Source organism: Pelecanus crispus, chromosome 8 (assembly GCF_030463565.1).
Source record: "Pelecanus crispus isolate bPelCri1 chromosome 8, bPelCri1.pri, whole genome shotgun sequence".
Taxonomy (NCBI): Eukaryota; Metazoa; Chordata; class Aves; order Pelecaniformes; family Pelecanidae; genus Pelecanus; species Pelecanus crispus.
In genome coordinates, this window is record NC_134650.1 from 5705628 (window position 1) to 5731685 (window position 26058).

The 26058-nt window shown below is 47.1% G+C and overlaps 1 protein-coding gene across 1 annotated transcript in view; it reads right to left on the reverse strand.

Moving 5' to 3' along the window:
• The window catches only part of COL23A1 (collagen type XXIII alpha 1 chain), a 193004-nt gene that overhangs the window by 7024 nt on the left and 159922 nt on the right, over positions 1 to 26058 (reverse strand). Inside the window, 11 exon segments of the mRNA XM_075715024.1 lie at positions 746 to 799; positions 2369 to 2446; positions 2945 to 2989; positions 4308 to 4370; positions 4981 to 5025; positions 6161 to 6187; positions 6626 to 6652; positions 7440 to 7475; positions 13977 to 14003; positions 14698 to 14724; positions 16609 to 16635. Coding sequence (XP_075571139.1) covers positions 746 to 799; positions 2369 to 2446; positions 2945 to 2989; positions 4308 to 4370; positions 4981 to 5025; positions 6161 to 6187; positions 6626 to 6652; positions 7440 to 7475; positions 13977 to 14003; positions 14698 to 14724; positions 16609 to 16635 — 456 coding nt within the window.

Consider the following 26058-nt stretch of genomic DNA (forward strand, 5'->3'; position numbering starts at 1 on the left):
CTCGGGAAAGCATTTTGCAAGGAAATGAGTTATTCATGTGTATCAACCGTTGTGGTTGTGGGTTTGGCATTGCCAGGCTCAGGAGCAGCAGCAAGGAGGTTTCAGTGATGTGCCAGCATTACTGGCTCATCCGAATTTGAGCAACGCGGAGACCTCGCGAGGCACTGAAATGCTGCCCCATCCCATTCTCCCAAGAGATGCTTTTCTGCAAGTTAAATTCTTCTTTTAAAGAAACTACAGCTGACTGTAGGTTACTGGCTATTGCTTGTGAAGCGGGAAGACGGCGCAGTCCCGCTTCGACACGGTGCCAGGGCAGCAAGAAGCGCACGGGGAGGGTGGGATGGAGGGCGGCTTGGCACAGCTTTTGGCACCGCTGGCCGCTCCTCACAACCGCTTCTCCCATTTACTTCTGCCTCCCACCGCGTGCAATGAGGAAACCTCAGAGGGGCCAGGATTTCACCCGTCAGGTGTAGGACTGGGAGTGGATTCGTTTCTGAGACAGTGTCCTCTGGAAGAGGCTGGAGACCAAAGAAAGGGCAACAAAACTTTGGCTTTTGTGCAAAACCCTCCTTTCTCAGCCCGAGGAAGTGTTCAATAGCATTTCCTTTACCACGCGTAGTCTCAAGCCCTGCAGCCAGCATCGCCTGCCTTATTTTGGCTTGGGAGACACTTGCTACATGGAGAACCACTAGCGACCACGTTGCTTGCTAGGAAATACCACCTGCATGGCAGAGGTTGGGCTCACCTTGGGACCTGGAGCGCCTTGGGGGCCCGGTGGCCCTGGGGGACCTGGCGAACCCTGAAACACAGCAAACAAACCAGGCACGAGCATGAGTAATATGAATATGGCACACTATCCTTGTGCTGCTGGGGATGAGCTGGGAGCAACCACAGCCTAAACTTGTGTGACCGGGGTTGTCCAAACACCACGATGAGCTCAGCTGACACAAAGTGACCTGAAGGGCCCGTCTGGCACAGGGGATGGTCATGCAAAAGAAAACACAACCTGAGCTAGCTGGGTGTACAGGTGCAGCAGTACATATGTTAAAAGGCAAAATGCCTTCAAAATGCCTTTAGCCAGAGGTGTGGCCCCAAATCTGGTAGTCTCTTTTTGCATTCTCCCTCCTCCGGCCAGCTGGGCTGGGGAGAAGCATCCTGCTGAAAACAGCAACAACCGGCCGGGGAGGTGCAATTAAAGAGGGGTAACGAAGGAGTTTGTGTGAGCACTAACAGCAGGACAACCTTGCACGCTTAAGGAAGCTATTTTTCTTGGGCACTGCTGGGTGCAGAGACTGTGAACCGCCTTGAGATGAACAAATATTTTGCAACTTGCAAATTATCTCAAATAGGAAAACTCATGGTCTCGCTCAGCTGAAAAACAAAACCGTATCACATCCCCAAGCACTTTTTTAATATGACTGCACACTCAGAACCTGTTACATTTAATCACACTGGAAGCCATGTAAAGCCACTCCTTTCCAAAGCTCCGTCCATTAGACAGGTTAGTGCGCCAATACTGAAAATGGCTAATAAGCAGGAAAACGGGAAAGTTAGCGAAGTTCAATGACGTGCCCCTCGGCAATCTCCACATGCAGAACACGGGAGAGGGTCTGCGCCCAGCAGATGAAGTCTCCAGACATTTGATGGAGTTTCTCCAACCACTGCACTCCACAAACTCCACTCACAAAGCTGCATGCCGTGCAGACATCTGGCAAATGGTAATTACCATCACTTTGTGTATCCCTGCAGCCTGTCATAAAACAATTAGGATGGTTCTCAAATAAGTCTGTAATTAAGTATCTATTCTATTCAGCTTCTTTTGTCTTAATGAAAATGGCAGGTCACTGCTCAGTCGGGCAGGTTAGGGCTCGGGCACCGTTTCCCTTCCTCCCACATCCCAACAACTGCTTGCAGAGAAAACTGCTCCAGAGGACGTGCAGTGAAAACCACAGCTCCACACCATGCCATGGGAATAACACCCCACAGCTGGCAGTGTTCAAGCTGTAATTTGGCAGCTCACACGCGTTGCATCAGGTGTTTATATGTCACAGGCTGCATCAGGTTGCTTTTACCTGCAGGATATTAACTCACATCCCGCAGTGGGATCCTACAAGCCTGATACACAGCCTGAGTTCACAGCCTCGAGTTTTGCCACTGGTTTTGCTGGTACATCCTAAATATCCTCAGCCCGCAGATGCAATAAGCTCTTCCCTCCCAGCCAGCTCTGTGCTGAGACCAAGATCTCGGCAAGGAGAAGTAGGACAGGGACAGACACGGTGCCACAACGTCACCGTGGCAGAGCTCAGCAGTTTTTCAGTCCTTTCCCATTAACCTGCAGGAATTGGCACGGCCTTGGTGCGGGGCTTACCTTGAGCGCATCCAGGATTCGGCCGTCGTAGTCGATCACCACGGTGTCACCCTGTTCCCCTTTCAGGCCGGGGGGACCCTACAACCGGGGACGAATCCTATTTAGTTTTTGCAGCATCTGAGAAGCAGGTGGTATGAAAGCAAAGACCTGACAGCCAGGTGTTTGGGGATTATCACCTTACAAACACCACTGATTTAATCAATTCCTAGTCTGACAGCTGTAACTCTCATCCAACCAAACCTCAAAAGCACATAGATTTGTGTAACTGAGAAGTGCATCAAAATCCTCACTTGATTACCCTACTCACAGCTTCCCTCCTGCAAAAAAAGGGTCACGGGATGGTCACACTGATAAGAAAATGGGACTTGACTGCATTTCCCAGAGCTATCTCCCACAGCAGCGTCTGGTACCTACATAATGATTTGTTTAAATACGCACCATCTCCATTTTCTAGCACTGAACTGATCCTGAAGCGATTCAACCACATACTAAGCAGAAAGAGGTGGTGGGGAACAGCTCAGGTCGAGGCAAATACACAACTCCAAACTGAAAAAGCAAACCCCTGAACATCCATACCCGGGGGCCGATGGAGCCGATTCCTCCCTTCTCACCAGGTTCACCCTGAAAATCAAAATCACATTTTCGGTTCAAAGAGACCAAAGAAAATATAGGATAGTTATCTTAAAAACGCTGTAACTACATGAGATGCCAAGATACGGTTTAGATTAAGAAAAAGTATGGCACCAACAAGGAACTGCTTCTCCTAGCAAAAAAAATAGATTTGACTTCAGAGCAAATATATTTTGCAAAAAATAACGTTGGTGTGAGCTAGTTGACAGTAAGAACAGATCTCAGCGCAGAGAGAGCAGAGCGGCCCGCTCGGGGCCGAGCTCCCCGTAACGGTGATGTGCCGTGCCGCGCTCCGGCCCCGCTGGCTGCTCCGAGTGTGCCAAGCTCCGGCTCTTTGTGCTGGAGTTTCACATGGCGCTCTCTTTGCTTTAGGCTGAATTTTGCATGTGGAAAGTTTCAGCTGACACGTTTAAACCATTTTTGAGGGCGAGTTTAAGGAAAAGGGCTGTGCCAAATTTGTCTATTTTTTTTTTTCCCTTCTGCCCCCCCCCCCTTTTTCTTTTTTTTCTGAAAGTTGGGAAGTTTTGGAAAGCTGTAGCACTCCCACAGCAGCAACCTGAAATTCAGTTGAGGATTCAAAAAAATATACCTTTTGCCATACCCATGGAAATCCATTTGCTGGCCAAATTAAAGCCTTCCAAAAAGTAAAAAATGGTATAAACGTAAAGACTCTCCATAGGAAAACTCAATTCAGCAGATCTCAGGGGGAACAAACCAGCACTACTACTATGGTTTTAGAAAATAAAGTGGCTAAAAAAAAAAGTGGCTAAGGGTCACCCGAGCCGACATTTCTTCATCTTACACAGTTTCCTGCCCAACAAGGAGCCACGACTGTTTGATATAGAAAACACGACTGGATACAGATCCTACTAAATAAGAAGCAGCTGAGGGGGGGAATAACAGCCCACGAATGCTATCCGGGTCTCATCATCACGACTTAACATATCAAGACTGTCTTATTGCATTTCTTGGCTGTTACGAAGGTCAGAGGAACAGGACGGCACTTAAGTGCCCTGGGCTTTGAAGTGATACCGCAGCCATCAATACATTGGATCAAAATGTGATCAGAGGTTTAGCTCTCCTGGGGAGGAAGAGGCAATTCAATGAAAAACATGCAAGGAGACGATTTTAAAAACTCTTACACAGATCACCAGGAAAAGGTAAAATACTTCTTAACATCCCCGATCCGTTTCAGTTTGGGCATTTTATGAGCCTTTTAGAAGGCAAAGGCCTAAAACACCTACTCAGCTGAAAGCTTCTGCCTCAGCAGCGCTGTGCCCAGCTTCCCAGCTAATGGGCTTCTATTTACCTTGGGTCCTGGCAAGCCATCTGTGCCGTTCTCTCCCTTGGGACCCAGGCTTCCTTTTTCTCCCTGAAAACAAGACAATTTCGACAAATGCTATATGGGTAGGATGGAGAACAGATTTCTTCAGGTTATAATTTTCTTGCTTTATCTTTACTTTTACATACATGAGTGAGCAAAGCTCTGCTTTTAGCCTGAAATACGTCACGTTGCCTAGGTGCAAAAGGGGAGTTTTTGAGATTAAAAATGAAGCTTCCAGGCTTAATGAGTTGGCTGCGGGTGGTACGTTCAGCCATAAAGTTGGCCCCAAAACCACAGCATCTGGAGAAGGCTCCTGTGGGGAGCCCGCTGCACCCTGCTCTGGGCAGTGCAAACGCACATCCCGAACCCCAGCTCCAGGCCACCCCCAGCAATGCTCCCCAATTTACTTATGCAAGAGGAGCCTCTAAATGGCAATTCTCTGCCATAGTCAACAAGCTGTGTTTGCAAACTTCTTCTGGGCAGAGCTACCATGGTGGGAGGTGGGGGTATGCTTCTCTTTCTCATTTTTTTGGTTCTTTTCCCATGTCAGGAGAAATGTGCTTCTCAACCTGCCTCAGCTGTGATACTGTGCCAAGAAACCAGACAGCAAAAGATGCTGCCAATCACATACATTAGATGGACACAGAGCAGAACATACCTTAGGGCCCATAAGTCCTGGTTCCCCAGGGATCCCATCATCACCCTGATCAAATAAAATATAAAAAGTGAGATACAAAGAGCTTGTACACACTTATCACTAGGAACCGTTAGGATCCATCATTTGACCCCACTGAGCGTTGCACAGACCTGAGACCCACTCAGGTTTGCAGGAGACTGGGGGAAAGCTGCAGCAAGGAACCCAGGAGGCTCCAGCATGGTCTTCTGCTCCCACCCAGCTCTGCCTCCTCTGCTCCTGGGGCAGTGGATAGGCATCTCCCAGAATTTGCTTACAGCAGGCCCTGGGGAAGGTGCTCTCCTGCCTTTAATAGAAATTAGATATTTAATCTATTTAGGCTTTTTCGGTACCAAAGACCACCTGCAAGCTGCCAGCCATGCTCATGGACTTCACCACAAGTGTCCAGCACGCCCATCTGCTGGGAGGAGATTTTCTTGTTTCACTTGTCATGCTTCGTTGTTCTCCTGAAGTAAAACCCCTTCATAGGTGCTGAAGAGGTTAATTTTACTGGGCAAGTTATGAAATTTTTAAGCCAAATTCTGGCCTGAAAAACACCCATGGCCACGTCTGTTTTGGGGTAAAGCAGTAAGAGGGAAAGGCTGGGCCCTGTCAGCGCTTTGGCTTCAGCTAAAGGCAGTGATTTATCTACTATTTGATGGCACCATGAGAAGAAAACATGGAGAGCTAAGACACATGAATCTCCCACAGTCTTCAACGCCTGACCCAAGCAGCATGCCTGTCCTTAAAAGAGTGGGCAGTCCCCATGAGACCGAGGTGCTGTGTGGTGATGCCCATCCCAGGAACCTCAAACCCATCACGGGGGCCCATGGGCAGATAACAGCCTCCAGGCACTTCTCGGTTCAGCTTGAATTCTTGGAGCAAAAGGGCTCAAGACCTACTGCTTTGTTTGGCATTTGCTATTTTATTCTTTGTCTATTGGGCAGATGTGATTGCAGCTTCTGGCTTGCTTGTGGTAATGAAAACCAGGCTGCAGGCACAGCCGTGCCCATGCTTGGGGCTCACATGTGCGAAAAACCCCAGGGAACATGAGGAAGGGCTCAGTATGGACAGCTACAGCCATGGCTTCTCCATCGGTCTCCGGTAATGGTTTCCCTAGTCGAGCACCAAGGAAAGCAAAGAAAAAAAAAAATCACCGCTTTACCTTTTTCCCTTGGATGCCAGGCTCACCCTTCAACAGCAACATACACATAGAAGAAAGAAGTTTAAGGACATAACAGAAAATAAGATCAGTTGTATGGATACTCAAAATTAATTGTAAAATTAAAATACGCAGCTTGCATTGATCTTCTTTATCCCCCTCCTAAATATAAGAAAGCACATTCCCACAGCACACCACCTTCCAGCCCCCCGTGGCTCCCTCCACGCCCATTTTCAAGGTTTTAACATGGGCAGTGGCTGTGCTTTTTGTGTAGGTGACACATTCAGACAGCCATTTGCAGCTCCAAGTCAATGGCTAATATGATACCTTAGAAATTCTGTATCTGATCAACACAGATGAGTACAAGTCCAGTGCAAAATATGTATGTTCATCTCCACCCCCTTTATGCAGCAATATTTCAAAAACTCATGTTAAAATTAGACAGATAAGAAATTATTTATTACCTACCTTTGGTCCTGGAGGTCCCCTGGCACCCTGTTGAATGCAAGAGTAGTTGGTATACTTGTTTGACTATAGAGTATAACAGGATAAAAACGTTTCCAAGAGTACTTTAATTCCCATGAAAAAAGGTTAAACGGATGCCAACTTCTCATCTTCCCTTACAAATACAGCCGTAAGTTCTCTGTGCTCCCAGTAAATAATAAATATTCTTTTACAGCTTGTGTATTTTATGTATAATGAGCACTGTTTTATCTGACCTAGACCTTAGTGAATTGGAGTTACAATGCCAAGAGGCTTCAGAGGGGCAGAAGTGGGGATACAGGAGCAGCACATCCCTCCAGAGGAGCCAAAGGGGCAAAGACTGGCCTCTCTCCTCCCCAGGGCACACGTACCCCTGGACAAACAACCATTTTAGGGCACCCCTGCACCAGGGGAGGTTTAGGTTGGATATTAGGAAAAACGTCTTCATGGAAAGGGTAGTCAAGCATTGGAACAGGCTGCCCAGAGAGGTGATGGAGTCACCATCCCTGGAAGCGTTCAAAAAATGGGTAGATGTGGCACTTCGGGACATGGTTTAGTCTAGTCTACCCTTGACTGGTTTAGTGTGGACTTGGTAGTGTAGGTTAATGGTTGGACTGGATGATCTTAAAGGTCTTTTCCAACCTAAACAATTCTATGATTCTATCTGTAATTTCCCATGGGGTTTTTTTGGTCTCCATAAGCACCGACACAAAACCGCTTGCTGCAGCGAGCCGAAGGGTGACATAAAGCAAGGGGGGCGAGGGGCACTCACACACAGATGCTTCTGGGCAATACTAACCATGAGGCCATCCTCTCCTGGCTCGCCTTTGAAACCCTGTAAAAATAAAAAGGCCAACATTGAAACTATTATGCCTCATTCTCCAAAACGCATAGCGATAATTAGGACGTTCAGTAGCATTGTGTTGCAGCCTGGTTTTTTTTTGGTAAATGAATTGCCAGTGATCTAGAGATTTGCAACAGGTCATCTGAAAGCTACAGATCAGGGAAGAGATCTCGGCTCTCCGAGTTACAACCAGCACCCACAAATACATGCTTCGAGTCCAGCTCTTTGCTCCACAAGTGAAGATGGAAGGTCCCCTCCTGCTCCCGTGGCCCCATGCCCCAATGCTTTTCTGTATGAGCGGCCAGCAGAGCCCAGCTCCTGGCCCAGGCCCAGGCTGGGGACCCAGCAGTTGGGGTGGCAGCCCTGGGGAAGGGGACACCCTTCACCCTCCTCTCCCTCGCTGGGCTGCGGACTGCCCGGCATGTGCTCGCTGCGCATCTCCCGTCCTTACAGGGGGGCCTGCAGGTCCTCTTGGGCCATCTTTTCCCGTGTCACCAGGAGGCCCCCGGGCACCTGGGGGTCCTGGCGGACCAGGGGGGCCAGTGGGTCCATCTCGACCTTGATCACCCTGGAAGAAGTTCACACAGACATGGTGAGATGAAGCGGCATTGGCAAGCGGTGGCCGCGGGGTGCCCATGACACATGCACTGCATCCCTGGGCCATCAGTACCCTGGCCTCCACTGTCCTGCAGGAATTGAGTTACAGCTGCCACCTGGGAAGGCTGGGAGCTCATGGCCACTTCATGCCCTTTGGGTCTGGTTCCTTAACCAGGATTTTGCTCAATGCCCTTCCAACAAGGTTTTATCTCATTAAGCCCTTGCCCAGCAACTCTCTGCATGGAACCACCAATTCAACAGCACCCAGAAAGAACACAGACCCAACAACATGCTGGCATGGAGCATGCACACACTTCCATAGCTTAGTGGACCACACCAAAAAAAAAAAAAAAAAAATAGCGCTTAGTAGTATTCTTTAAATACAGCCAAGGTCATATACTAACACCCAACGTAGCTCACACCCTGCATTGCCTGGATGCAAAGAAAAAAGCAGCAGCTGTATATCTGCGTGATTGTGAAGGTTTGGTAGGTGCTCGCTCCAGAGGGGAGCACCCCGTAGGGCTTCGTCGCCCAGTTATCGGCTCCTGACCCACCACCGGCCACCGCAGCCCAGCCCCGGGGCTGTGGCCGGGCACATCCGTGTGGCTGCACAATGGAAAGCCTCACGGAAAGGCTGTCTCATAAATCTTTTAGCAACATCTGGAAGGGCTACCACTGAGGCAGCATGAGGACTGTATTTAATATATGGTCCACCCTCAAATCAGGGACAAGTGTGGGATTTTCAGAAGTCCTTAAGTGACTTAGCAGCACAAATCCCATGGCCTTTCAACAAGATCTGTGCTCCTAAATCACTTACATAGTTTAAAAAAAAAAAAAATCCTATTGCGAATGCTGAATGCTGCATCCAATTATGTCAAGAGTCTCCCACTGAATTTTGCCTAATTAAAACATCACATTTAGAGTATGAGGATTTAGACAACTCTAGTTTTAATGCATTTTATTTTACAATACCAGCGCTGTTCATATGAACAGTTATAGGACTTTGCTGCTTGATTCCCAGTCCTCACAAAGGACCAAATGCTAAAACCCATCACTTTTATGCCTCTCTACTTTGACAAAACTCCCCCTAAATTCTGATGAGATTTCACTCAAGCGTGCTCCCAACAAGCACCTCTGAACATAGCCACGGTAGTGACAATTTAAAATAGCAATAGCGTACCTTCAGCCAGAAAGAAGAAACAAAAGCAACTCAAAGAATCACAGCAAACCAGGGGCAGCAGATCTGATACATCTACCTTGAGCACTCGCCGGCTAAAGACAAGCTGATCGTTAGCCAGAAATCCGTGATTGAGCCGGGGAAAAACCATCTAGCCAGGTAAAGTGAAAGGCAGAGGAAGAAAGAGCAAGAGTTTAAGATGAAAGCAGAGCAGAATAATGAGTTTTAAAGACTGTAACAATATATAACAATTTTTCTTCGACAATTAATTGATGCATGAGGAAGAAATAATCTAGATAGCCAACAGTGGTTGTTTTAACATTCTGGACACACTGGACCTTGGTAAGCAGTAAACAGACACAGGGAAACAAGTATCTCTTAATTAGTTTACTGCACAATAGGACATTCAAAGCAGCTGGGATACAGAGGATTCCCCTACTGCAGGGCTTTCTGCAGAATAACAAGCATTATTCCAGTAAACCCCACAGGGGATACATCCCAGCATTTCTCTCGAGACCAAATATTATATTTTTTTGCAGAGGCTAAAATGAATGCCGATGTGTTCCACAGCCTGCAAAATGCAGCTAAATCTCTCAGATTTATATGATGCAAAAACAACGTCTTCGGAGCATGTCAGTAGTCGTTGCTATTGTCTTTTAGCCTTTCCACTTATCTAGGGAGAAGCAGTAAGACGTTTTCTCTCTCAGGACACTGCCTGCGTCTCCCTTTCCCCTGTCCATCCCTGCATACATTGTAGGAAGACCAAAGGGATGGAGCAAAGCCATGAGAAGCCCCGTGGGAACACACAGCACATCTTCTGTGAGGACTCTGGAGGGTTTCTATGGAACAAACCTCTTGTCCAAATTGCCCAGGGAGCTTTTAAACCTTTCACACAAATAACTGATAGCCCCAAAACTCAAATTTAGGGTAAATAATGCATAGGCAAGCCCACCTCCTGCCCAGCCTCCCAGGACAGGCTTAGCAGCAAGTGTGCACAGGTACCTCGAGCATGGATGTTTTAACACACTCATCTCAGAAAGGGAGGGGAAAAGCAAAGTCAGATAGAAAAAAATAATCAACCTTGGAACATAAACCCCTCCCATGATTTTTTTCAAGCTACAGAGAGAGGCTTTAGCTCAGCCCTCATGTAAATACAGTCATTTTGGGGAGGAACAATGCTGAAATCCTGAGATTTTCGAAAATCAAGATGATGCCACATCGAAATTAATGGAGACACAGAGCCCTTGAGCTTGGCCAGGTCCTCCAGATACTACAGAAACCACCAGAAAGGCTCTACTGTGAGCAAAGGGTTTTGTGGTAGACCCAGAGAACCTAGTTTTGTGGCTTCTATGTGCATGAAGATACACAAGAACATTAAGCGGGATTTTCAGAAGAGCCCAAGGAGCAAGACAGGAACTGAAACTTTCTTATCCCTCAGATTGTTGAGCACCAGCCAAGTAAACACCTCCCAGGCCCAGCCCTATCTGTTGCCACGTGAAATGACAATTTGCATTTGCTCCGAGGCCAAACACACCATATCCCACCAAATCCAGCAATTGCACATTTAATTTTAAACAATCCCTGTTACAGATGGACCCATGAAAGGCGAACAGCCCCGATGGCTATTAAATACAGAACCACCATCTCTGGCCCAAGAAACATCCAGGCCATGGATAACCAGGCTCCAGGGGGGGTGGTTAAGTGTGTTGGAATTACACGTTGCTACTCCACGTTTACACTCTCCTGATGCATCAGGACACTGGGCTAACTGGCCTTTGGGTCTGACCCTGGGTGGCAATGGAATCTTAGAGCACAGAAACCTTGATCACCAGCAATTTCCAGCTCTAAAGTACTCGATTTAGCCATTTCAATATAATGTTCCAAAATAAGAAGTAAAAGTAAGTATCCATACATCTCTCTGTTGACTGTGAGCTCTGCAGGACACTTTCCATGCTGAGTTTTCACCTGCAGCGTGAACTTGGCAAGCACTTAATCTTGTTGCAAAAAGTAAGAGAGGAAAAAAAGTACTTTTCTGTGTGCAGCCTAAACTCCAGCCTGTAGCTACAGAGCCAGTTCAGCCACGTGGCCGGGCAGTGTTTAGTCCCACAGCAGCCCAGGATACAGGTGCAGACATTACCGGTGCTATCTCCATTGGCACTGGCCATCAAGCAGGAGCATGCTGCATGGGCCACTGGAGACAAGAGCATTTCTCTCACAAGCTGAAGCCCCTTTTCTCCCCCTCAAGAGCAAACGCGGCACTGTTGCCACAGGCACTGTGCATCCGCTAGCCCAGGTGTGCAAAGATTCATCAATCCCATCATCTGTCTAAACATCTGAACTATCAGTAAAGAACAAGATCACCCAAGCTAAGGTAAGAAATCCAGAGTGGTCATCCCAGTGCTGGCTCAGGGAGTGACTCTGGCTTGTAACAGCAGTCCTTTTCAGAGGTGTAGTCATTATGTTTGATTTTAAGAGACAAATATAAGCACAAATATCAAGGCACAAGAGTTCCAGCCTCGGCAGCATCCTGCTTCGACTCTCTCCTCCCCAGAGCAGAGGGAATCCGTTCTTGGTTTCTCCCTGTAAATACGCTTACATGCATTTTGTCAGTATATTTGAGCATGTTTATTCTCCACCCTTGTCAGGTGAGGCTGCACAACAGCCTCCCTGATGCTGTTTGCAAGCATTAGCTTCAGTGCCTAAGACAACCTGATATGAACTCCCTTCCTCAGCTCTCCAAAATCACCCTCCAGCATCTGCATTAGGCACACTCACACGTACAATAATCTCTTTTATTTTTTTGTCTGCACTGGCAGCAGGTGTTTATTGGAGACAGAAAGAGAAGCAGTGCAGACACGAACAGATTCAGTAGCTAATCCATCATTGCCTTCATCTCACTTCCACTGCAGACAGTCCCTCCAAAGCTGCCCCAAGCATTATTCTCTTTTAATCTATCATTCCTAATGATAATATTTTTGTGTTCACTGACACACACTATCCCCACTCCACCACCCGTAGACATGCACATTTACGAGGGAGGCAGCATTGGATATATTCCTAGTTATTTATCCTCCCGTTGATGCGATGACTTGCTGCAACACATCTTTCAAAATCAGCTAAACAAAGCCACCGCTGAAACTTGAGGAAAAAGATAGATGAAATTAAGAAATAAAAAATAATCTGGGCCAGATGGTATTGAGAAGTTCCATATCCAATCCACAACCCTGAGTGTCTGGAGACATAAAGGAAGCTATTTTCAAAGCCAGGCACCAGTTATTAGACCTATTTGTGGCATGGCTCTGCCAGGCTTGTTTCTCTCCCTTTCCTCCCAAATTGTGAACCTTTTTCTTACTCTTGTACAAAAAGACATAAATAAATGGAAAAGTAAAGCAAAATCCGGACAAGTCCAGGTCAGGAGGAAAAAAAGCACATGTTTTTATTGGTAGATTAAAACATAGGGCAAGTGTTACCTTGGGAGCCGGCACCCACGCCTGCGAGTCCAGACGGAGTCTGTCCCCAGAGCATCTCCTGCAGTGCAAACAGGAGCCGCGGCAGGAGGTGGGTTCCCACGTTATCCAGCAGCACAGACCACAGGGGCTTCGGAGCCTGAGCATCTCCTCTGGCATCGCCCGAGTCGCCAGCCCCGAAGTCATCCACAGCCCCAGCCAAGGAGTGAAAACTCATGTCTACGTGCCACTGAATCACCTCTTACAGCCTTTTCTGAGTATGCATGTGGGCGCTTGAACTGGGTTGAGACCTTATGCCAAGCCCCTCCTCAGCCGTTCAGGGCATAAATCTATCGGAGAAATTTTTGGAGCCCAAGGGTGACATTTCCGAAGGCACCCAAGGCAGTTGGGAGCTGCTTCAGAAAATGATGCCAACTTCAAAAAGTGACTTAACAGCCTCTAGGGGAAGAAAGAAAAATGACTCTGAGGCATCTCTGCCTGACGTCAACCACTGAGGCCCTGGCTACGTTTCCAGCAACCGCATCTAAACCTACCAGCCAACTCTTGGGTGCCAGCTCCGAATCCGGCCTCTGTGCGGGGCCCACACGCCAGAATCCCAGCACATCCCCGCTGCAGGGTTTCCAGCAGGTGCCCGTAACCCACGGCCAACCGAACCTCCATTACTGCGACGGAGCTCACCTCAGAAATACCTCAGACCTCATGGTGAGCCCTCCCGCCTCACCCTTGACATGGGAGACTTTGTGTTACCGCTGCCATCGCCAAAACAGTTTTCCTTCATCGTACAGTTACTTTAAACCCTTTATTTTCAATCAAAAGGCAGCCCATGCTCCCGGCGGTTAGCTCAACAAGAGAGGAAGAACTTTCCATCATGCACAACACCGTGCTGGGCCTTTCCTTGGGACACCAGGTCTTACCTCCGCGTACTGGTGCTCTAATGCCAACAAACAAGGAGCACAGCTTCAAAACAAACATGGAGTCTGCCTCTGACACTGGAAGAGGGAATCAGGGATAGCAAAGACCAGTACAAGCAAAACCCTTCATGAGGTACCTGAAGGTCTTCAACTCTTGTTTCCCCATGGTCAAAGTTAGGAAAACCACCACCACAAAGAGCTCCAATGGCAAAATTAAACATTTCCAGAACTGTTACCATACCTCAGTTTGCAGCAACAAAGCTGCACAAAGCCTTGTTTTGTGCAGCGACCAAGCCCAACCAGATTTTAGAATAAATCAATGTGCTGTGTCACTACTTACCCTTGGGCCGATGTCCCCTGCTTCACCCTGTGCGTCAGGCAAAACAGCAAGGGTCAGCTATTAGAGTTCAAATTTCAACCATGAAGGACCGAGCGCAGGGTCAGCTGGACGCGGGAACAGCACACAAGGGAAGTGGCAAGAGTCCTATTGCTTAACGTATTCAAAACCAGGGAGAAGAAGGGCTCGAGACAACACAATAGGGAATGATTCTGCCCTGGCAGGCGATGAAACAGATAATAAATCAGAAAGAGTGGATTGTTTCCAACTCCAAGGCTCCCCTAGCAACTGCTTATATCCTACACACGCGAGGATTAACATCACTTTCAGTACAGTAATGACCTTCTTTGGCTGCTCTAATTTTGTGGGAGGATGTCATGCAAACACAGAGCAATGAAGCCCACAGCCTTGCTCTTGAAGGAAAGCAAGCAGAGAGTTGGATGCCACTCTCCTAACCCTTAAGGGGTTACCAGGAACCCTGCAGCATGGATGAGCTTTAAGGCCACACTTATTCCTCCTACGTCTTTGTAAACTCTTTCTGCCCTCCTCTTCCTAGGGCTCTTCCAAAAGCAACCCAAGAACTCGCTGTCACGGCTCCACGCCCCAACAGAACCCAGTGGTAATGTCATGCTGATGTATTGGAGTAACCTGAACTGAGAGAATTAAAGCAGGAGGAGGACATACAGCTGCTTCACCAAAAGCCACATGTTAATGGAGTCTTTACCTTCTCTCCTTTTGGTCCTGGAGGTCCCTGGAAATACAGAAGAAGGATCTGAGTTAAGAAACAGCAGAATTGTCAATGCACACGCCACCAAAACCAAGAAGATTGCGTTCATCAATTCACACACCTGAGACACGTTTGCTATTATTTTAAGTTATACACTGCTTCACATGAGCAGCACACTACCAAAAAGCACCAACGAGGTCCCATCTGCTCTTGCCAGGACAGAGGACCAGATAAGGACCGGGGCAGGGCAGGCAGCGTGACAGCCGCTTGCAAACACGTGACTCTAAGTAGATGCAAGAGATTTCTTGAAGTATTAAATCACTTCTAGAAAAACACATGCTCAGCATATCATTACAACAATTATACATCTGTTTGAAATAAACAAGGAGGATGGGCTGCTTTCTTTGGCCTATTTGTTGAAGACATAAGTCATCTTCTCTCTAAGCAGCTTTCTGTAAGACAGGCAGGCAGAGACACGCTGCAGCCCCAAAGAGAAAGCAGCAGAGCCACGCTTTGATGTGCCTACTCTGCATCCTCCTTCCAGCACAAAAAAATACTGAGTCTTGGGGTTCAGCCCAATTCATGGTGCTTGCTGAAGCGGGACCTGGTGGGAAGGCCAGCAGAGAGGCTGACAGCGGCAGCATCTGCACCCCCACGCAGCATCCCTCCTGCTGTTAATTTGGCTCTAAGCAAGGCTGCTGGCCCCTAGCTCTCATGGAAGAGATCATGAACAGTCTGGTTTGAGTTTGGCTGTTTGATAAGTTTGCTTTTTCGTTGAGATTTTCCCTGCCTCTCACCCAGAGGTCTCGCTCCTGCCCGGTGCACACGCACAACTCGCAGCTGTTTGCATCCACATGCGTGTCCAGGGCAGCAGGCGCAGGAGCGTGCTGCTGGGATTTGCGCTGCTCTTCCATCATGGGGTTTTTGCTGTGAGCTGGCCTTCCAGTTTCTTGGGATTTTTTCCTTTTCTAATGCATTATTTCCAGATTTCTTTTCATTCACATTTGTCATCTTCAGGGGTAGGATAAAAACCAACTGCAGCATTGTACAGCTATAACAAAATACTCCCCAGCTGGCTAGAAATAAGTATCTGGAATAACTTTTTGATTGCAAAGACTGAATGACTTCTACCTACTTTGAAAATCACAGTTGGTTTAGGACTGGAGCTTGAAAAGATTTCAAATGGTGCCCTCTAGTGAATGTGGTGGAATAGAGTGGGATTCGGACACAAAATACAGAGCTGTGACCTCCTGTAGCAACCGTCCAGCTGAAGGAATCGGAGCTGGCTAGTGTTCAGCTAGCATAAAAATAAAAAAGTCTGTGTTTATGTAAAGTAAGTAAGAAAAGAGCGGAGCACCTGACTACCCAAAGGGCTTCCAAGTAAAAATGAAGTCAAGCAAACAGCTCATAAAATGAAGTCTAGGCTGTTCCACAAAGTATTGCATGGACACCGGGCACTCTCAAGCAGTTTCCACCTGGGCTCCTTGGGAGGCAAACGAACCCAGTTTGGGAACAATTATTTTTACAATACCACTTTGCAGTGCCAGGAGCACGCAACCAAGATTACTGGCTTTGCTTCTTCCGAGGTGCTACTGGAGTTTATTTCCCAAATTTGGTCTGCAGCCCATCTGCAAAGTCTCCACTAGCTGAGCTGGCACATGAGTGGGGAGCAGCAGCCGAGATGAGCTGACAGGTAAAGAAAAGCTCACCTCTAGCTGTGCCGGCAAGCTCTGGCTCAGAGTTTAAACTTGCATGTGTTACAGACCACAGAATGTTTTTTCTAAATGCAATTTGTCTCCTAAACAGTTATATATGTAGTAACAGATGAGCAATATTTGAGAATTTGCCTATTTATTGCAGAGCAGCATGAATAAAGACACGTTACATTTGGCACTCGGTGCTACTTACTGGTTTGCCATCCAAACCAAGAGGCCCCTGAAAAGGGAAGGAAGAGACAGTATTACTAAAAAAGAAATAATAATAATAAAAAAAAATCAATTCACAAACATAGCAATATCAGTCATGCTCTGAAATAGGCTCTACTTACGTACAGTACAATCTTTGGCTATGTTTCTTATGTACCTAATCCTTCGTCCATGCAATCCAGCAGGAAGGTTTCACAGAAGTACAGTAAGAGGCATCAAACAATTTGCAGAGTATAAAGGAGCGTGAGAGGAAGCGACAGGATTAGTGACAGGGACAGGGTGACACTGCTCTGGCACAGCGCTTGGTATCCCTGAGGTTTTTAAAGACTCTAAAAGAGCAGCAGTAAAGCATGCCTGATTTGGTTAAACCAAGCAGATCCCAGGAGCGATTCACATCTACCTCAGACCAGAACCATTTGTTTTATCAAAAGAACTTGCTGAAACTCTACCATTCTACCCAAGATGTGGGGATCAGCCATCACCCTCAGTCATAATGGTAAATCTCATTGATGGGAAGAGGTGTCTTGCTATGGAGGAAGGAAGGGTACCTCTGCCCCGTGGGCTGACACCTATGTGCTTTGCTCACCCGCAGTGATACAAAGCTGGAAACACACCTGTATTTTCAGGACCAAGGAGTTGGTCACCCCAGTTCTTCCTCAGGTCTCCCCTTTCTAGGGTTGCCACAGGAATACATGGTAAGTTGACACGATAAATGGTTATTTCGCCATCGTTTCTGGCATGCAGCCCGTAATTAACATGAAGCCACTGAACACATTGGGCCGTAGGAAACCTAGCTTTTGAGAAAGCATGCACGTGGGGAGACGCACAGACGCTCTAAGGCCCATGGACAAAACCAAAGCTGCCCCTGCCGTCAGCTGGAGCTGACACACAGGCACTTGGGGATGAAGAGAAGCAGTTCAAAACTCAACAGTTACGGTAAATCCCAGAAGAACTGCATTTCCACCCATCCATGACCTGCCGCCTGAGAACTTAAAACCTTTCCACATTTAAACCCAAAGAAGGCTCAGCCCTGCAAACCGTTCCTGAAGAGACACAGCACAATGTCTGCAAGTCAGCAAAGCCCTCAGACACCCACTTCCAACCCCAGATTTCCAGCACACGCTCACGTGCTTTGCTGGGCGAGGATCCGCTCCGGAGGGAGCCGCAGGCTGTGCCGAACAGCGGGCACTACATCCCTGCCCCGTCCCCGCGGCAAAGCACGGCTGGCAGCTCCTGAGGTCTCAGCCACAACCCGGCCTCGTTCTCCTCACTGCCTACTGCAAATTCAAAGGCTACGCTTGCAAAATGGTACCTTGGGGTCAGCACCCGCGCCCTCCTACCTCTGCCCAGCATGGCCACACGTGCGCAGCACACATGCAGCCTCCTGGCTCCTTCTGCAGACGTGCTGGGCTGAAACATCTTCCCGCGTTACAGCCCTGTAAACCCGGAGGACCTACCAAAGCCAACATAGTTTGGGCTATTGCATAACGCAACGATAAAGCATCCAACTTTTCTGTATTCCTTAGAGAACCGATCAGGGTGAACTTTTTTTAGTTCAGCTTAAATCTGTGATGGTGAAATTGAGCAAAAGAGAGTAAGGTGTTTAAGAGAAGCCAAATAGCTGCATCAAAAATAGCATCCGCAGCTCTGGCCATCAGCAAGGAATAAATCAGTCTGCAGTGGCTGTGGTGACGAGGCTTAGGATATGGGACACACACGGCTCTGTCAGGAAAAAGAGGTAAATCCAGGCGGCTGAATCCTGGGCAGGGCATCAGTACCTATGTTATAAAGCCCATGGGACCTGTACAAGAGATGTCCACCTGAAAATAAATGGGGATTTCTTTACACAAGAGATTTCTGAAGTGACCAAACATAGGTTATACTGTTCACTTGACGTGTATTGTTTCTCAGAAGGACCTACCAGTACACAACTGCTACGTAGCAGTAACGAAAAATATAAATGAATGCAGTTGCGTCCATTAATGCAAAGGCTTGCAGGTCACAACCAAACTACCACTACTTCCCCTAACACCCCCTCCATACTTTATCTCACCTTGATTCCTTACATTTTAACACCTGGGAAAGGCATCAGGTCCACAGAGCATCTTTCCTGAAACTATGATTGACTGAGATGGTTCACCTGAAGCTCCCAATGCAGCTCTTTGACCTCCGAGGACAAGTTGTAGGATCTGAGCAGAGAACTTACAGCATATTCAACTTCTCAAAGGAGCAGAAGTCCCAGAGATGGTTGTGGGTTTTTTTCTTTTTAAATTTACAATACCAATTCATCAGCTTTTAGCTATTCTTGTATCAGTCCACAAAGGGACATCCAGAAGGAAAAACAATGGCCTATTCAAAGGATGCTTGTTTGAGGGAAAGCATTTAATTCTTGAGAGAAACAATATCCATTGGGCTTTCAAAGGGGCTCTTTGCCAGCTGCCTCGCTGAATGGACAAGACTAACTCAGACTTTTAAATGTTTTGTTAGTCTGGGCTGGAGATTAATTGACTCTTCTCTACCTGCCCAGCCAAACGTCTGCATGAGCAAAAGCAGGGTTTCTGAGAGCAGCCAGAGGATTGCATGTGTAAAGTAGGAGAGGACATGTGAAATCTGGGCTTGCTTACTTGATTGCCTGCAACTTTCAAGAGCACTCGTGTGTGGAGATAGTTATTATCTTTTATTTGAATTCTGCTCCGTGTCATTTTAACTAAAGATGAAGGAATCTTTATTTTATTTGATAACTAAGGAACAGGAAAACAACAATTAACCCCCTATTCCCTGAGTCAAAACTCACCTCTACAGAAGTTTTCATTTTGGGGGGACAAAAATCACTTCTACTTAAACAACCAGCACAAAGTATAAGAAAAAAGTGGGTATTCTAGACACCCCATTACAGGGCCCAAGTAAGAGAAAGCATCGCAGTGCCTTCATGCTGTGCTTTTTGCCCAGGGATAAATTTCACTCGTGTTCACCCACTCTCAATTACAATCCTTTCGCTCCGAATCACACACATGGTGATTGCACTTTACATGATTAAATGCTCACTACATGAAGAGGGGATGAACTTTCTGCTTAGGACAAACCTAATGCTTTAAAACAAGGTAGAGAGAAAATGCAATCAACACGGTTCTGACTAAAACCATCACTGCACCAGCCAAGCAGGACAAAACCTATCGATCCCGAGTGCTTCAAGGAAGATGACACTGATGTGGTCCCAGCCGACATCATTCGGTGGATGTCAGAGCTTTCTTCTAGCTGTAATCAATTCAGATCTCGTTTTCTGACCACGCAGCAGTAAGGACCACCTGCGTTTGGTGCCAGGCCAACACGGCTCTGTGGGGCATCCTCCATGTTTGAAGAGAAAAGAGGAAACGTTGCTGTCAGTTTGATAAAGAAAATATATCCAGAATATCTGGCTGGAGCCATCAGGTTGCCAGGGCAGGAGGAGCGGGTGACATAGAGCAGGGATGAGCAGTAATTGCAGTAACTTGTGATGGGTAAAACCACGGCAAAGAGTAACATAAGCGCACGGTGTTCCTGCGGGTGTAATTACCCAAACCATGGTGCATCCCCCCTGCCATTGTCTGGGTGAGGACATTATTTATATAATGATATCTATTTTATGGTATATATTAATGATGTGTTATTTAATAGTATATATTAACAGACCTACGGGGTTGCATGGCACATGTTAAGAAGAAATGATTGATCACCGGCTAATGGACAGAGAATGGGCAGAAGAGTGGAAACACCTTGACCATGTAAGGGCTAAATGTACTCTGATGTGTAATTGTCTGAAGGGAGCCCTTCTAAGATAGGAATTTAAACTTTTTCTTTTAAAACAACTCTGAATCCCTGGACAAGTTTTGAAAATGTTGGTGATTAAATCTAGGGGCTTGATGTTCCACATTAGGTAGCTCACATCAGCCCTTCCTGTTAAATGCCTATTGCAATATCCTAATTATTACAGGCTGCTAAAAGGGGAGTAGACTCTTGTCTGTAAACCCTGGATCTGGGACACATGACCCTCGCCCTTAGTACTGGTTAATTGGATTTGTTCTTTGAATCTACTAGGGCTCATAACATTCTGCCTGGAGAGATAGTGGAGTCCTCATCCCTGGAGGTGTTCAAAAAACATTTAGACGTGGCACTTTGGGACGTGGTTTAGTAGGCATGGTGGTGTTGGGTTGACGGTTGGACTGATGACCTTAGAGGTCCTTTGCAACCTTAGTGATTCCTAGTTTTTACTTTCATTAAAAAATAATCCAGCCACCAAGCCAGGAAACAGGAAATTAATTATTACTCTACCCTTAATTGGTTTAGTGGTGCACTTGGTAGTGTTAGATTAATGGTTGGACTGGATGATCTTAAAGGTCTCTTCCAACCTAAACGATTCTATGATATTTATACAATGATGCTGTGAATGCAGACACAAGTCGGGTAAGACATTGGGGCCTGAGCAGAGCTTGTAGCTACGTCACGCGCTCTTGCTGCATGCCTTGGTTTGGACATGCAACATTTCAACTTCAGAGGAAGGGGCTACATTCAGATATGTTTTAAAACAAATTTCGTTTTGTTTCACAGCAGAAGCTCAGAAGTCTTAAGATGTAGCACCAAAATGTCACCTCTCATTGCAAAAATGAGACTCACCCAGTGCTGAGAGCAGCTGAAGGCTTGAGAACAGTTTTAGGTTCTCCGAAGTGAGAAGACGTGGAGCTTGCAAGCTGCGATTCACACGCAAAAGCTCTTCCAATAAATAATAAGTATTTCCCCCGTCCATCCCTTACCCCTGCCCAGAGCAAGCCTAGGTGCCAGCCTGGCTAACTGGCCCTCTGCCTTCCTCCTCTGGTGCCATTACTGCTGCTGGCAGGGATGTACTTGCTCTAGCAGCGTTACAGGAATTTTAAAGGGGGAAAATATCTAGTGAAAACAAAGCCAGAGATTATTGAGAGGACAATCCTTCCGAGTTGGGAAATCTTCTCATGGTTATTTTTAATGTTTCCTGCTCTGCTAAAAATTAGCACAGGGGTCGGAAGGAACCCTGCAGTCAAATTTTTAACAAATTCAAAGGGCTGCCTTCAATCTCTGTCTCTGTGGTTTCAAAAAATGGTAAAAACTTACATTTGAAAAGGAGGAAAGTGTCAGAACAAAAGAGCATGACAATATTTTAGTATCCCTGCGAAGGGCCCTGGGTCATTAGGCGGTGTGGTTCGCAGCTCAGCCAGGAAGCAGGGACCATCCTTTCCTATAGGCTATGCTGTAAATCTTCGCAAGCAGGATGGTGTCTGCTGGCGATGCGGTTCCTCAGCACATTTTTGTATGAGAAGAAAGCTCTGGCAAAAGCTGTGGCCAAGCATCCCCTGCCAGACACATCACAAGGAAAGTGGAGAAAGGCAGCCAGGTTGCTGTGGCTCCTCTGAGCTTCCCAGCTGAAGGAAAAGGGGAGAAGAGGGACTGAGAAATGAAATGCGGGTCCTCTAAACAGCAGCTGAGGACCACTGGTGCTAACTGCGAATGAATTGAGTACAGTGCTCCAGGATGTCACCTCGTCCTCGTCCCCAGTTACCGCTACCCCCTCCTTCTTCCCTAAAGTCCTCAATGCAGAAGGACCAGAAGCCCTTATAAAAAAATGCAAGTTTTTACTCCATCCAATACCACCTCTGCTACAGTAATCATGTGCCCTTCCAAATAACAGCATTTGAACATCTGTGAAAAGATAGACTCTACATATGAAATTGGTTATACGAGGAATTATCCTGCGCACACACCGACTGCAATGGCTGTGAGCCCGGGCAAGTCCTTGCTTGGAGGTTCCTTCTGCATCTGCCCTGACCTCTGGGGTCCCCGGTGTGAGACCTCAAAATTGTGTCAGCCTGCGGCACGACACAGTGTTGGAAACATTCCTACCAGGAGCTGTCGTATTTAAGCATTAGGAGCATTAAAATCACCATAGCTTCACGTTTAACTATATATAGCGTGGATAGTCTCACTGGAATGGGATGGGATTGCTGCACAGGGGAACAGCTAGGCACTTAAAAATAAATAATTTTTTTTCAGCATGAACATGATTATTAACAATCCTTTGATAATAATTTTCTCTGTTTCTTCATTTGAATAAAACTATTTCTGTATTGTCCAACACAAACTGCCCTTTGGTCCATGACTGCATGCAAACCTGAAAACTACTTTTTCATTACTATGTGATAGCTTTTTCTTCATTTTTTAAAAGCAAATAGCTCCGGAAGTTCTCTTATAAGCACAAAACAGCAATGTTGATGAGGCATGTTTTTTAATGTTTGTAAGACTGATTGTTTTAATTTGGAAAATAATTTACACTTGTTATTCCACGCATCAGTATATTTGTTTAAAAAGTGGAAGCAAAGAGTATTTGAAATGAGGGAAGCTTAACTAGCTTAGCTGCTCCACAATGGATACAGGTCTTTCAAACATATTTTCTGGGTAAATCAATAAAATGCCTTTTTTTTTTTCTTCTTTCGTATTTTGAAAACCACTAAAAAGTGAGGAGCTCCAAAGCAAGTCTGATAAATACCCTGTTGCCAGATTTAACGAGGAAACCATTTACACATGACATTCACCGAGGTCGCACTTTTGCATGAGTTAAGCTTTAAATCCATCCAACCTTTGTGATTTAGCTAACACCTTTTTGCAAACACAAGCACCTCCGGCAGGGCAGGTCCCCCCTGGCCATGGTGGCAGGTAGTCCGGGGGCTGCTCTAAGCTCCCCAGGGCTGCTGCCACCCCCAAATCCGCCTTGATGGCACCTGCATCCTAACCGAGGCTGACAGTGAGGCACCGAGACCACAGCTTTCTGCACACAAGAATCGGCTGATTTACAGTCTTCTCCAAGAAGGCAGCAAGACGGCATAGAACTAAAAGACAAGCCAGACACGGGTATTTATTTAGCCATTAAGTTGTATTCCTGGATTAAAAACTACTTGAAATGTCAGGCTTCACTAGCACATTTATCATGAGAGCAGCACGTAAGAGAAATTATTATTACCAGTGGCAGCTCCCATTTGGGACAGCTCTGGATTTAAAGCACAGCAGGAGGCAGTTGTGTAACAAAAGATGTTGCACAGCGTTTTCATTCGACTTCCCTCGATAGACCAAACCCTACATGTGGGATAGCACAAGATGCAAGAGGACTCCGAAACCCATGCACGGCCGCTTCTGCCTGTACATGTGTATTACCCCGGGTCTGGAGACAGCTGGGTGTACAAACTTTTGGGGCACAATTGGCTGCCACTGAGTGTTTTGTGAATTTAATGGGAAACCATCTTCTGGTTTGGTTCTCTCCCTCCTCTCTTGCATTTGATGCCACCGTCCTGTGTGGCCTCAGAGCCAGGCTCTCCTTGTTTGGCTAGAAAACCCCATTTCATTTTACAGGGGAGGGCAATTAGGGGTTCCCCAAAACCCATCTCCCTATGAACCGCAGCCCTACATGTAACATCTGACCCCAGTCTTGGGGGGGGATCCCAACGGTGCTGCTCTGGGCAGTGGGGTGAACAATCCCCCCTTGCCCGCAGAGCCCCCCGGCAGTGGCAGCTCTCACCTGTCTCCCAAATTTCTTTCCAAAAAGGCCACCTGAGCACACCCAGCCATTGCCCACAGCACCTGGTGGGGCTCAGCATCACCAAACCCCCAAAAGCTCCTCCAAAACCTTTCTTGGGGTGGAACCGCGTCCCACAGCGCAAGCTGATGGCAATAAATCCCCCAACAGAGGTGTCAGGCAAACGATGCAGAGCAGCAGCCTGATAAGGGCCAAGCACGTGTTAACAAACGAACCAAAAAAAACACAAATCTGTGCTCTATTCCAAAAAAAAAAATCTGTCCTCAGACTGCTGGGCAGCCTCTGCCCATTCTTTGATGGAAACAGAGCAGAAAGGAGCAGTAATCTGCTAAAAACTTCACCCATAATGCAAACCAGACTGCGGAGCTCTGCAAGGGGGAGCAGCCACCTCGGAGGCTGGGCTGGTCCACGCAGGGCATCTGGTGGCCACGCACAGCCAGCCTCTGTGACAAGAGCCCAGCACAGGGCACGCATAATCGATTGCAAGGGTTCCTGAAATCCTTGGGAAACAAAACCATTAAAAAACCCCAAACCCTATCCTGAGAATGCTTTTGGGGCAGCGCCAGGCCCTGCCCACTGTTCAGCCCCTCCTTTGCATCACCAGCGTGGGCTCACCGGAGCACTTGGGTTCCCAGCTCTCTTCCCAGGCATGCCAACCACGTTTATCAGGGCTTCGTGGTGGAGATAAGGCACCTTTTCTCCTTTTCCTTAAACACAAGATGCTCCTCCTTCCATCTGTTCACAGAGCTCCCTCCTTGTTTTACTGGATGTCTTCTCAAAGACGCTCAAGAAAAACGCCTGGAAGCAAATCTGACACTGACTGGGCCAAAGGGGTGGAAAGCAAACGCTGGGCTGGAGCTGCATGGGATACGGCTTGGGTTTGCGAGCAAGGTTACTCGGATAAAACACAAAGAAATGCCACAACAGAGCCCGTTCGTTCACTCCTCCCAATGCAAAGGGAAGGGAAGGAGTCACCGCAGCCAACTGCCTCGATTCCTGGGCCAGCAGCGCTCTGCAAGGAGCATCCCAGCATGTCAGATCAGCTTATCTGCTGCTCAGCATCATTTCAGAAGCAAGACCTCACTCATCTGTGCATCACATTGCACCAGTTTTCTTCCAAAACAACAAAGTGCTTTTATGGAAGAAAGAGTCCCCCAAATTTCTGAGGCTTAAATGAGTTCCATGTGTTCTGCGCAACTGCTTGTTTCAAGCATTTGGTGCCCAATTGAGTTTTGGATATTTTTTGTTTCATGTCCAACTATGAGAGAGGAGATGGCTTCTGTGGTGGGGATGCAGTTTTGAAGTTGGTAAGCAATTGTTTTGGAGGAATATCGATGTTTCAAGCAAACACTTCAGCCTCTTGCTGTCTTTGTATTCTTCCCCCACCAGTGCCATCCCTGGTTGACAGCTGCTGTTTGGATTATCTCTCTTTTGTGGTTAATGAGCAAACTTCTTGGTTTTTCTCAGTTTTCCTCTGCCTACAAGCCAAGCCTCGGTACCATGCAGCTGTGCCCAAATGCACTGGAAACCGAGATGCAGATGCACCAGCTGCACTCGCACCTGAAGCGAGGAACCAGAGGAAAAGCAGTACAAGAAGCCAGAAACCAAAGCCCTGCTTCAACCAGGCATTGGGTGGTGAAGGACCTTTTCCACCATCTATCCTCACAGCCATCCTCATCACCAAGCCTCCCCCTGCGTGAGCCAGCTTGGGATAAAGCGGCCAGCTGGGTCTAAGTCATCACCTGCAAAGCCATGCACGTCCTGTGTCAGAAATCTGCCTGCGCAGAAAAGTTCTCCTTGCAATTTTCGTCACCGCCTTCACCAGGCCCACTCCTCTCCCTG